Below are 13,026 nucleotides of genomic sequence, written 5' to 3'. Positions count from 1 at the left end.
TCCTTCTTGATTTAGGAAATCTCAATTCTCTTATAAGGTCATAAGTGAAAAGAGCAGAATTAGGCCATTCGGCCCATCAAGTCTACTCTGCCATTCAATCATGGCTGATCTATCTCTCCCACCTAACCCCATTCTCCTGCCTTCTCCCCATAACCGCTGACACACACACACTAATCAAGAATCTATCTATTTCTGTCTTAAATATATCCATTGACCTGGCCTCCAGTCTTCTGTGGCAGAGAATTCCACAGATTCACCACCCTCTGACTAAATAAATTCCTCCTCATCTCCTTCTTAAAGGAACATCCTTTAATTCTGAGGCTATGACCTCCAGTCCCAGACTCTCCTACTAGTGGAAACATCCTCTCCGCATCCACTCTATCCAAGCCTTTCACTATTCGAAACGTCTCAATTAAGTCTCCCCCTCATCCTTCTAAACCCCAGCGAGTACAGGCCCAGTACCGTCAAACGCTCATCATATGTTAAAGCCAATCATTCCTAGGATCATTCTTGTAAACCTCCTCTGGGTCCTCTCCAGCGCCAGCACATCCTTCCTCAGATATGTTTTTTAAAATAAATTAATGTATTTGATATGTAAACTCACTGACAGGGAAGAAGCACCAATTATTTCTCATTCTTATTGAATCCTTGAACTAAAGTGTTTGCTCGGCCATTTGATAGCCTGTTTAAGGGTCAACCCTTTGGTAGATTTGGATTGACCTATGAACCAGATCAGGCAATGGTGGACATTAATGGGTCTTTACTGACATCCGGTAGTTTCACCATCACTAATAATTTTATTCCAGATTTTTATAATCACTCAATTTTAATTTCCCTAGTCACTTAAGTGGACTTAAATGTGTTCCTCTGATGAATAGTTTCAGCCTCCTGATATTCGTCCAAAATATAATGTAGCCTCGCTTAAAACGTTCCCAAATTTTTTAAGTGTTTTGAATGAACTGGGTTTAAATCAAATCAAACTGATGAGGGAGGGTGAAGGAAGCTGCCAGACTTCAACTGGTCGCCTTTACACCGACCGCTGTGTCCAAGCGTAGACTCAGCGACTGTGCTCAGTTTGCCAAGGTCTGTGTATCTCCCCGTTGCTAAACATTTTAACTCCCCTTCCCATCGTGACTTTTCTGTCCTTGGCTTCCTTTATTGCCACAGAGACCCACATACAAACTGGAGGAACAGCACCTCATATTCCGTCCGCTTGGGCTAACACAATGGCGGGTCAGTAGAGTTGCTGCGTGGTCGATCCTGACTGCGGATGCTGTTTGAATGGAGCTTGTATATTCTCCCTGTGACTGCGTGGGTTTTCTCCGGGTGCTCCAGTTTCTTTCCAAACTCCAAAGACGTGCCGGTTTGTAGGTTAACTGTCTTCGGTAAAATTGTCCCTGGCGGGTAGGATTGTGCTAGTGTACGGGGTGATCGCTGGTTGGCACGGACTCAGTGGGCCGAAAGGCCTGTTTCCTCGCATTATCTGTTAAGTCTAAATGTCGAAACCTAACGGTATGAACATTGAATTCTCCAATTTCAGGTAACTAACCTACAAATACATCCTCTCTCTCCTCCTCTTCCCTGTGCCCCATCTGGATGTGCACCCATTTCTGCCCATCACTTTCACCTATTTTCCTTCCTCTGGCTTTACATTTCCTGCCTCTTATCTCCGTATCTCATGACCTTGTCTTTTTATCTTTGGCATTTGTTCTTCTTCTTGCGTATGGTGTGCACAGCCTAAAGTTGTACGACAACTTGTTCTATCTGATCTTATTTGATTGTGCACAGCAGGTTGATTGCATTCGTCGAAACAGGGCGGACCACGTGAAGGTTGCAATCTCCCACCCCTGGCCTTTGTTCAGCCAGCTGCAAATCGAAAACATCCCACACCTGTATCCACCCATCACTCGCCAGGCTTTGTTCCACCCCAACCTCTCCTCTAGCTCTCTCCCCCCACTACAATCAGTCTTGCCTATTCATGTTCTCCAGATATGGTGCTTGACCCGCTGAGTTACTTTAGTGCTTTTTCCTCAACTAGTGATAGTTGAAGTTTCAGCAAAGTTCGAACTAAACGAAAATGATAGGAAAAACTATTCGGTGTCTTGAATTTAAGCATGCGTTAGTTAGAGGCCAGGCATCACAGACTCAGGCACAATGCTGGTTGATTGGGACCCTGCAATCTGTGCAACCCTTTCCAGTTGCTTCAACAATGGTCTTCTTGACAAGGTATTCGGATTAAGCCCCTGTCCCACTGTACGAGGTAATTCACGGGTTCTCCCGAGTTTTCCTCTGATTCGAACTCGGAGAATGTCCGTAGCGGGTCCGTAGGAGTTCGTGGATGTCTCGTAGCGGCTCGTAGGTGTAAAAAGTAACAATTTTTTTCATCACGAGTATTTTTCGTGGGCATTTTTTACAGGGATGAAAAAACGTCATGAGTTTACCGGATGTCCCGAGTACCTACCGTTAACATTACGAGCCGCTTGATGAATCTACAGCAACCGTGTCCATACACAATGTCTTACATAATAAAACTTGTGACATGCCTACAAAGCATGTCCTAACATTTTTTAGACATAACTGGTGCTGCTCCCATCAGGTCCGTCCCACTCCTTAAGAAACCATGCTTGATGGTCATGGCACGGTGTTACAGATTGTTTTTTGTTTGTTTATTTATTTATTTAATTAATTGATTTTTATATTCTTTTTTTTATTTACCTGAAAAGGAAAAAAAGAAAAAGAGAAGCGATAGAAAAAGTGAGAAGTGAAAAGATAGCTCGAAAAAGCACAAATAAAAGACCCCTGGACTACCAAAATAATGTGGCCGAAAAGAAAGTAAAGATAAAAGAAAAAAAAAAGAAAAAAGGAAAGTGGAAATATACCTGCCCCTCATCCCCCCGCCCACCTCCCCCGGCCCAGGATCGGATTTAAATTTATTTGTGTTGCACCATACTATTCTTGTAAGAATTCGGTGAAGGGTGTCCATGTCTTGGAAAATTGATCTGATTTTTCTGCCAAATGTAGTGTCTCGGACATGTTTGTAATCCACATCTTCACTGTAGGGACTGTTGTCTGTTTCCAAAATTTAATGTATTAGTTTTTTCGCCGTGTTACAGATTGTAATGTAAATTTCTGCCGCTTCTGATGAGGCACAGAACCACATGGATCAGTTCTGAGTCCATTCCCTTCTGAACTTTCTTTCTTCTTTCAAACTTCACCATAAATTCGTAACAATCATACAAAGGCTAAATTTTACAGCTGTAGATTAAATCTCATTTAATAGAATGAAGATAACAGTTTTTTTTAAACAGCATGCATATTGATTGTCCATTGCATTTTCAGTACCAAAAAAAAATGCAGGATTGGTTCTTCTTCAATTTAATATACAAAAATGTCCGATGATTATTGCATTCACTCGGTGTAAAAAAAAAAACAGAATTACAAAGACACTTTAATATTTATTTTTGAATAAAATCGGAAATTAAAACTGAAAACTTCTTAATATGAAGAAAGTAGTTTTCCCCCAAAGGATGATGGCTTCTTACTGGAACCAGGTACCTGAGCTTTCTAGAGTTCAAACAGAATTTCTCTGATTTGCTCTTGACGAGGAAGGAACCAAAATCTATTTTAACAGCTTATAAAATTCATCTTCTTTGACCTTGCTTTTGAATCCATCTCGGAGATACAGCATGGAAACAGGCCCTTCGGCCCACCGAGTCCACACTGCCCATCGATCGCCAACTCACGCTAGTTTGGTCTTATCCTTATTTCGCAAACTCGGAGCAATTTACAGTCGCCAATTAATTAACAAACACGCACGTCTTTAGGATGTGGGAGGAAACCGAAGCAAACCCACACAGTCACAGAGAGAACGTGCAAACTCCACACATACAGCACCCGAGGCCAGGATCGAACCCAGCTCTCTGGTGCTGAGGGCAGCTCTACCCACTGAGCCACTTCTTCACCAGATTTCCCTTTTCTCCCCCTTATTCAAGTTTCTTTCCTTAAAGTGCCTCGAGAATTCTATTGTCTACAAGAACATAAGGATCATCTGAGATGTAACTTTATTGGGATACATACGAGATGGCAATCTTCACAACAACAAAAAAAATCAAATCTGGAACTTGGAATCTGGTAGCTTGAACAAGGAAAAGAACATTAGCGGCAGCATGAGAAGAAATGCTGAATGCAAAAAGGGTTAAAGATATTGAGACTACCAACAGCGGAGGCAAAATGCTTTGCAATTATTGAAGAACAAGTTCTGTGCTACAAAGTAAAGCACTCCAAATTAATTCTGATTGGACGATGTAAAATATTTGCAATTGTCATGTGACTGTTGGACTCTTATGTAAGAAGTAGTTGTCATCAGGAAATTGCTGTTTGAATGTAATCGTCTTATCATTACAGGGGGTTTCTGCATCTCTTTGTGTAGGAAGGAACTGCAGATGCTGGTTTCTCCTTGTTTGGAATCGGCTAGCTCAGTAGATCTTTACAAATTAATCTCCTGGTAAATTAATATCAAAGCATGGGGAACATAAGCAGCACAGTGGCGCAGCTGGTAGAGTGGCTGCCATTCAGCAGCAGAGGTCCGGGTCCAATCCTAACTGTGGTAGTATGCATGTTCTCCCTGTGATCGCATAGGTTTTCCTCCCACATCCCAAAGACGTGCAGGTTTGTAGGTTAATTGGCTGCTGTAAATTGCCCTTAAAGTGCAGGGAATTGATGAGAAAGTAGGAAAACGTAGAACAGGTGACCGAAGGTCGGCGTGGACTTTGTGGGCCGAAGGGTCTCTTTCCCTAAACTAAACCAAACTCAAATTTGTCTGTATAAGCCTTAAGAGTACAGCAATTCTCTTTGTCTTTTGTGTTTAAATGGTGTATCCGGAGAGCACTAGGTGACGCTAACTGCACATGCACTTGGTTGGAAGATGCCAAAAAAAAAAATCTGCAAATTCTGGCAAATCGAACGCCAGTCAAAAAATATAAGAATGACACTGGTGAATTTATCTGTGTGTGGTACTGAGCCAAAACAACAATTCAGCACGTAGATTGGCAAGATAAAAAATAGTTCTTTAACTAACCACAAGTTTGAAAATCTGATTTCGCAGAAAGGTAGAGAGCTGGTTCATCAGGTCCCTGTTTTGACCCTCAACCCAGTGCATCTCCACCTGGGCGTTCCTTCCATCCTTCTTCACGTTCATCAGGCACTTGAACAAAAAGCAGCTCCCGCTCCCGCTCCCTTTTGGAGTGTCTTCGGCTTCCCGGTTTGCTCGGGCGGAACTGGCTTTCTCCTTCTCAACCGTACTGTCAGTTCCCAAGACAGTCGAACTGCTGTCAGAAGAACTGAACCTCTCTTCGGTTTCCATGTTGCTTTCTTGATCTAGCGGCATTACGCTCAAGAGACTATTACCTCCGTTAGCTGGGAGCTCCTCTTCGTTTTCACCCGCCATTTCACCAGCCCCAGCATTGCTTCTCTCCGCCCCGTCTGGACCGGTATTAGGACTGGAGTGACTTTGGGAAGTACTGTCCGCTTCTGTGGACTGGAAAGGGTCTGAGGTGGCTCTGGGGAGTTCCCGAAGCTGTCTCGCTCCATCTCGTTTCCTACGGCGAACGTGCACCCATGAGTTCTGTATGGCTGTCAGGAATAAACTCACTTCATCTTTACCGCAGGGCACGCGTTTAAAGAGGACCTGCGGAGACAAAGGAACATTGCTGTACGGTAAATAGTCAACTTGAGGGCAACGTGCCAAGGATATCTTGCAGCGATCTGTATGCCACTCCTCGTTCCTGAAAGAAGGCTCCACTGAACCTGTGGGGAATCCAAGCGCCATCAAGATCTGGCACGGACAAATAAATCATTTATTGTGCTAGGAGTCAATTATTCATGTCTCAACAATTAGACACAATTCTGCTGAAAAGTAGAACCCTTTTTTTCCCCCGTTTGATTTTAAACAGCCTGCGTTTTCAACACGTTTGGTACAGCATAAAATGAATAGTAAAAGGTGAAGTTGGTGCAAGGGACTAATGTGAATTAAGATAACGTGTAGAAAGGAATTATGAATGAAGATAATTAGAATTAAGAATGAACCATAAACTAGTTTACTTCCATGATACTGACAATTATAGTTTCAAATTGGTGAGCTAAATCTCATCTTCTTGAAGATCATCATCTTCTTGAAGATCATGACATTTATGTACTCAGATGATGTGGCCGAAATTTGGTCTCAAGGTTATTGTCATATAAGAACCAAGTCTGCAGACTGTCAGGTTCTTAGAAATTTGCAGGTTCAGATTGAATTGAAAAGTTCCCTCACTCTAACCAATTAACCCACAATTAATCTCGGTATGAGTTGAATGCTTGCCACATATGCTATGTGATGGGTCTTGACCCAAAACTTTACCTATCCATCCAAGTCTGAAGAAGAGCCCTGACCCAAAATGTTACCTATCCATGTTCTCCGGAGATGCTGCCTGACCCACTCCAGCACTTTGTGTTCTGTGTAAGATTCCAGCATCTACAGTTCCTTGTGTCTGCTTCATGACGAGTGATTGATAAATAGGGAGTCAGCAGTTCATAGCTCTAAATCCACTGTGAGAGTGGGACGCCAATTCCTGGGGTCTCGGTGTAGGTCAAATAAAATTGATAAATGAACAAGAAACCTTACAATTTCTAAGTTTTCCATTTGATACTCTACCAACTGTGTTATGACAAAGGACATTAGATTTTAGCTTACAGAGAAAAATGGGTGGAATCTTAAACATTTTGTTTTTTTAAATCACGGAGTCTAAGGTAGCTTTATGTGCGGGTCAATAATTACATGTTCATAATAGTGAAAACATTAGGAGGAGATGAGTATTCACTCAATTTCCACCTCAGCACCCAATACGTCAAGTAAACATGTTCTTCGGAGATGCTACCTGATCCGCTGAGTTACTCCAGCACTTTAGAATGTGCTTTAGAAATCCTTGCGTTCCTGGTAATTATTTGTTTGTATTCAAAAAGCTTCAGGCATTAAGTGATTCAGATTCACTCATGTAAAAGTACAAAATAAAATGGTATCTGTGCAGGGCCGATACATTAACTTCAATATCTATCAGTGCCCAAAAGGGAACATTTTGTAAACTCCAGCGATGCTGGCTGATTTTCTTTGCTACAGACTGCAGAAACTTTGTCAGTCTGAAGAAGGGTTTCGGCCCGAAACGTTGCCTATTTCCTTCGCTCCATAGATGTGGCCGCACCCGCTGAGTTTCTCCAGCATTTTTGTCTACCTGCAGAAACGTTAGTCTTTTTTTTCTCCACTTGGAACCTCTTGTGATATTAAAACACATTGAGAACACTGCAACTTAACATTCAGTGGCAAAAAAAACAACTGTAAAGTACGTCCATAAGACAAAGGAGCAGAATTAGGCCATTTGACCCATCGAGTCTACTCCGCCGTTTGATCATGGCTGATTTATTATTCCCTCTCACCCCCATTCACCTGTTTCCTCCCCCCCACCCCCCACCTAATCTTTGACAGCTTTACTAATCTACCAATCGCTGCTTTGAAAATACCCGTTGATTTGGCCTCCACAGCTGCTTGCGGCATGGAACCCCACATAAATTCATCCTCATCTCCATTTTGAAGGTGCTTCCTTCTATTCTGAGGCTGCGCCCTCTGGTTCTAGACTCTCCCTCTACATGAAACATCCTTTCCACGTCCACTCTATCTCAGCCTTTCATTAGGTTTCAGTTAGAACCCCTGTCAACTTTCTATACTCCTGCTCTTGTTCTGTATAGAAATAATCCAAGATTTACCTTCAGGTCAGTAAGAATTTTTTCCACCACTGCCGTCACCACCTCAATGGCTTCAGAGGGTACCGGTTCTGAACTTGCAACCTTATTCCTCAATTCCTTAATTGTATATTCCAACAGTGTGAAGGTAATGGGTTTTCGTGGCTTCTCCAGTTTCCTTTTCTTGGATGGAGGAGACTGGGACGACAAAGAAAGAGAATGCATATGAAAGACACTGTGACTCAATTATTGTACAGTAGACAGTGAGCAATGGAAAAACAATCAAAGCAATCAAGGAAGAAACACTGCTGCTGCAAAACATTCCGCAACTCACACTTTTTCATTCAGCTTTGCAGGTACTATCGCAATGTGTAAGAATACATTTAGATAGATACAAGGTTAGGACAGGTTTAGAGGGATATGGGTCAAGCACAGGCAGGTGGGACTATTGTGGATGGGACATGTTCGTCAGTGGGGGCAAGTTGGGCCAAAGGGCCTGATTCCAAGCTGTGTGACTCCAGCTGACTATATACAGATCATCCCGTCCCATTCAGTTTCTCTTTTACTCCCACCCCTCTTTTCCCCAACCCCAGTGCGCACTCATTCCTCCACTGCCCCACCCCTTTGCCCAACCATCCAATTCCACTTATCTTGCTCCATCTGGCTTTATATTTCATTTATTTTGCACTCCTCCTATCTCCTTATCAATACCCTTTTGCTTTCTTTTCACTCGACTTTGTCTCCCCCCATCCTACCCTTCACCTGTATCAATCTATCACTTTTAATTTAGTTTAGTTGAGAGATACAGCGCGTAAACAGGCCCTTCGGCCCACCGAGTCTGCGCCGACCAGTGATTACTAACACTACCCTACACATTAGAACCAATTTACAATTTTTACTGAAACCAATTATCCGACAAACCTGTACGTCTTTGGAGTACTTGCCAAGCTTTGTCCGGCCCCTACTCATTTTCCAGCTTTCCCCCCACTACAATCATCAGTCTGAACCATAACGTTGCCGAGGTATGTAGGCGGCAAGAGAGTCTCGGCGAGCAGCGCGCTGCACGAAGGTCCCAGCGAGCCACGGCCTTACCCCGACAGCGCGCCTGGCTCAACCGCCATAGCACCGGGAGAGGGAAACCTCCGAGCCTGGCCCCTGCTCGTCCCTGAAGACCGGGAACTGGCATAGCACAGGTGCCAGAGGTTATGGGAGAGGGCAGGAGAATGGGGTAAGGAGGGAGAAATAGATCAGCCATGATTGAATGATGGAGTAGACTTCATGTGCCGAATGGCCTAATGCCCCTTTCCCACTTAGGAAACCTGAACGGAAACCTCTGGAGACTGCGTGCCACCCAAGGTTTCCGTGCGGTTCCCGGAGGTTGCAGGTGGTTGCAGGTAGTGGAAGCAGGTAGGGAGGCTGACAAAAACCTACGGGATAAGCACGGAAACCTTGGGTGGGGCGCAAAGTCTCCAGAGGTTTCCGTTCAGGTTTCCTAAGTGGGACAGGGGCATAATTCTACTCCAATCCCTTATGATCTTATGAGATATGGGTGGAGGGGGAGTTGGCGACGGATGCTGGACAAGTGATAGTATGAAGAACCAGAGGGTGCGGGGCGTCATACCTCCCAAGGCCTCAAGGAGGCGTCCCCGGGGTACAAAGGTTGAAGATGGTCGTGCAAGGAGAGGGATAATGGTTTGCGGGACGACCAGATGGAGTCGATGGTTGCAACGGGCCTTTATGGCCAATGTGAAATGGCGCCGAAACCATTATAGCATATAGACGCAATGTATCTTGGTACATGTGATAAGAAAGGGACCATTGAACCATTATCACTTGTGCTGAGGTACAGTGAAAAATGTTGTTTTGCATATTTTCCCAACAAACCAGATATGCCATAAATAAATACAATCAACTCAAATCAAGTACAATAAGTAATAATAATAATAATACATTTTATTTATGGGCGCCTTTGAAGAGTCTCAAGGACACCTTACAAAAATTTTGCAGGTAGATGGAAAACATGTAAGGGGAATGAAATAAATAGTAGAGACATGACTAGTACACAAAGTAAAGACAGAATTCAATTCAAAACACAATATGAGGCAATTCATGCACAGATGAAAAGGGAGGGGGACGTGGGGCTAAGGATAGGCAGAGGTGAAGCGATGGGTCTTGAGGCGGGACTGGAAGATGGTGAGGGACACGGAATTGCGGATCAGTTGATGGAGGGAGTTCCAGAGTCTATGAGCTGCACTGGAGAAGGCTCTGTCCCCTGTCCCCAAAACTGCAGAGGTTGGACTTGTGGATGGAGAGGAGACCGGCTGATGTGGTACTGAGGGACCGTGAGGGTGGGTAGGGGGAGAGGAGGTCAGTGAGATATGGGGGGGGGGGGGGGGGCAGATGGTGGAGGGCTTTGTAGCTGAGGATCAGGATTTTGTAGGTGATGGGAAGCCAGTGAAGTTGTTTGAGGACTGGAGTGATGTGATGCCAGGATTTGGTGTGGGCGATGAGTCGGGTGGCTGCGTTCTGGACCAGTTGGAGTCGGTTGATGTAGGTGGAGTTGATGCCAAGGAGAAGTGAGTTGCAATAGTCAGGAGGAGATGAAGGCATGGAAGTAGAGCAAAGGGGAAGAAATAAAGAGTGCGGGATATAGTTCTCAACATTGTAGTGCACCAGTTCCACAAAGTCCAATGTTCGTAATGGGGTTGAGGTGGAATGGACAGCACCCCAGCATATGGAAGGACCATTCAAAAGCCAGATAGCAGAGGGGATGAAGCTGTTCCTGAGTCTGGTGGTGAATGGCAGTAACTAATCCTTATCATGGTTGAAAAGACTAAGTCACAACTCTCTTTATGTGTGGTTGGGTGATATTTACCATACAAACAGAGTGATCATGGTCACCACACAATGGGAACGATATAGCAGCATTTTAGAGTACAAAAAAGCTTCAACAAGATGTTGCCTCAAATGGAGGGGGTGTAGTTCGAAGCAAATACTGGATAGGCTGGATTTATCCTCACTGAAGGGTAGAAAGCCGTGGAGTGATTTTATAGATGTCTATAAATTTATGAGAGGCATGGACAGGATAGATGCTCTGGGTCTTTTACCCAAGGCAGGAGGATACAAGTTTAAGGTGAGTGAGAAATTCGAAGGAGATCTGAAGGATACATTGTTCATACAGAAGGTGGTGGTTGTCTGAAGCAATTTACCAGACGTGGTGGTGAAGGCAGATAAAATTACTCTTATAAGGCATTTGGATAGGATAAGCGTGGAGGGATACAGGCCTAATGCAAACAAATGGGATCACGTAGATGAGCATTGTGGTCAGCATGGGGGAAGGGTGCCGTAAGGGGCCATTCTTGTGATGTACGATTCTATGATTCAATCATGCCATTCCAAAGCATTTGAATGGGCAAGTAAGATAGACACCGTCTTGGGTCGACACCGAAGGGCAGCACTGTGATGCAGCAGTAGAGCTGCTCCATTACAGTGCTAAAGACCCGGGTTAGATCCTGATTACGGTTGCTTGTCTGTACCGAGTTTGTACATTCTCCCTGTGACCGCATGGTTTTTCTCCGGGTGCTCTGGTTGGTTTCCTCTCAAACTCCAAAGAAGTACAGGTTTGTAGGTTAATTGGCCCTCTGTAAATTTCCTCTAGTGTGTGTGTGTGTGTAGGATAGTGCTAGTGTACGGGGTGATCGCTGGTCAGCGTGGACTCGGTTGGCCGAAGAGCCTGTTTCTAAGCTGTATCTCCAAAATTAAAACTGGCACATAGCAGATAACGACAAGAAAATGCTGATCAGTATTAGTGCAGAACCACTGAATAGTTGGTTAAACAGCGTTCTACATGCAGAACATACAAGTGATGCTTGACATGAATGATTTTAGACAAACTAATTGTGTGAAGAGAGTAGCTAAACCAATGTAGTGTGTTTATCTGCCAGCTTGTTGAACATCTGCATTAATTACACAACAGAAAGGGATGTTTGGCCGGGTTGGTTAATTAGCATTGACCATGGAAACGTTTTCCCCTTGACTGCAATCCTCTCCTGACGTGACTTTCTTGTGGTGTTGTTCCACTAGCGGTCCTAGACAGCGTGCGTCAGCAGGCCAGTCAACTGCAGAGAGGTGTAGCTGATGTAATCCTTACTTTGCTCCACAGATCCACATCATGAAGCAGGAATTATGAAACAACAGTTCACGTTTCCTCTTCGGCTGCCTGCTGAAGGCAAATCTAATGATTCGACTGCGCAGTCTGAGAACAGTCTTGAGAGCCATACAGTGTGGAAACCAGCCCTCCGGCCCAACTTGCCCACGCCGACTAACATGTCCCATCCACACTAGTCCCACCTGCCTGCATTTGGCCCATGTCCCTCTAAACCTTTCCTATCCATGTACCCGTCTGAATGTTTCTTAAATGTTGTGATAATACCCGTCTCAACTTCAGGAGCTCGTTCCATGCAACCACCACCCTTTGTGTAAAAAAGTTACCTCTCAGCTTCCTATGAAATCTCTCCCCCTTTACCTTAAACCTATGTCCTCTGGTTCTCGATTCCCCTACTCTGGGCGAGAGACAGGGCAAGCGTTTACCCAGTTTACTCACGAGGAATGAGTTACAGCATGGAAATTGCCTCTTTGGCCCACCAAGTCCACGATCTCCCGTTCAAGTCAAGAACTGAGAGTATTTAATTGTCAAATGTACCAAAATGGAATAATAAAATTTGCACTTGCAGCAGTTTAACAGGTCAGTAAATGTGGCACTCGAAAGATATAACCAAACAACAACAACAAAGGCAGTTCAATACATTTTTTTAAATCAATATTAATGCAAAACAAAACAACAAAATCCCGAGTGCAACCAAGGCAATTCAGTTTAGAATTTCGCTGGTATTTGTGGTGTTTAATATGTTTAAGAAGGAACTGCAGATGCTGGAAAATCGAAGGTAGACAAAAATGCTGGAGAAAGTCAGCGGGTGCAGCAACATCTATGGAGCGAAGGAAATAGGCAACGTTTCGGGCCGAAACCCTCGGGTTTCGGCCCGAAACTTTGCCTATTTCCTTCGCTCCATAGATGCTGCCGCATCCGCTGACTTTATCCAGCACTTTTGACTACCTGATGGTCATTGGGAAGTTCCATTATCCCACTTTGGTATCCATTCCCTGCACACCAGGGACAATTTTACAGAGGCCAATTAAGCTACGAACCTGCACATCTTTGGGGTGCGGCAGGAAACCGGAGTACTCGGGGGGGGGGAA

At 44.3% G+C, this 13,026-nt stretch overlaps 1 protein-coding gene across 3 annotated transcripts in view; it reads right to left on the bottom strand.

Annotated features, from left to right (window-relative positions):
• Positions 1-3,435: 3,435 nt before the first annotated feature.
• The window catches only part of mettl16 (methyltransferase 16, N6-methyladenosin), a 118,692-nt gene continuing 109,101 nt past the window's right edge, over positions 3,436-13,026 (bottom strand). For all 3 annotated transcript variants that reach the window (XM_055657571.1, XM_055657572.1, XM_055657570.1), the window contains exons 9-10: positions 7,795-7,968; positions 3,436-5,686 (exon numbers count right to left, since the gene is read on the bottom strand). In XM_055657571.1, coding sequence (XP_055513546.1) covers positions 5,069-5,686; positions 7,795-7,968 — 792 coding nt within the window. In that variant the 3' untranslated portion in view covers positions 3,436-5,068. The remainder of the gene's footprint in view (positions 5,687-7,794; positions 7,969-13,026) is intronic.

This window comes from Leucoraja erinacea, chromosome 28 (genome assembly GCF_028641065.1).
Source record: "Leucoraja erinacea ecotype New England chromosome 28, Leri_hhj_1, whole genome shotgun sequence".
NCBI lineage: Eukaryota > Metazoa > Chordata > Chondrichthyes > Rajiformes > Rajidae > Leucoraja > Leucoraja erinaceus.
This window is presented reverse-complemented; position numbering and strand designations above follow the sequence as displayed.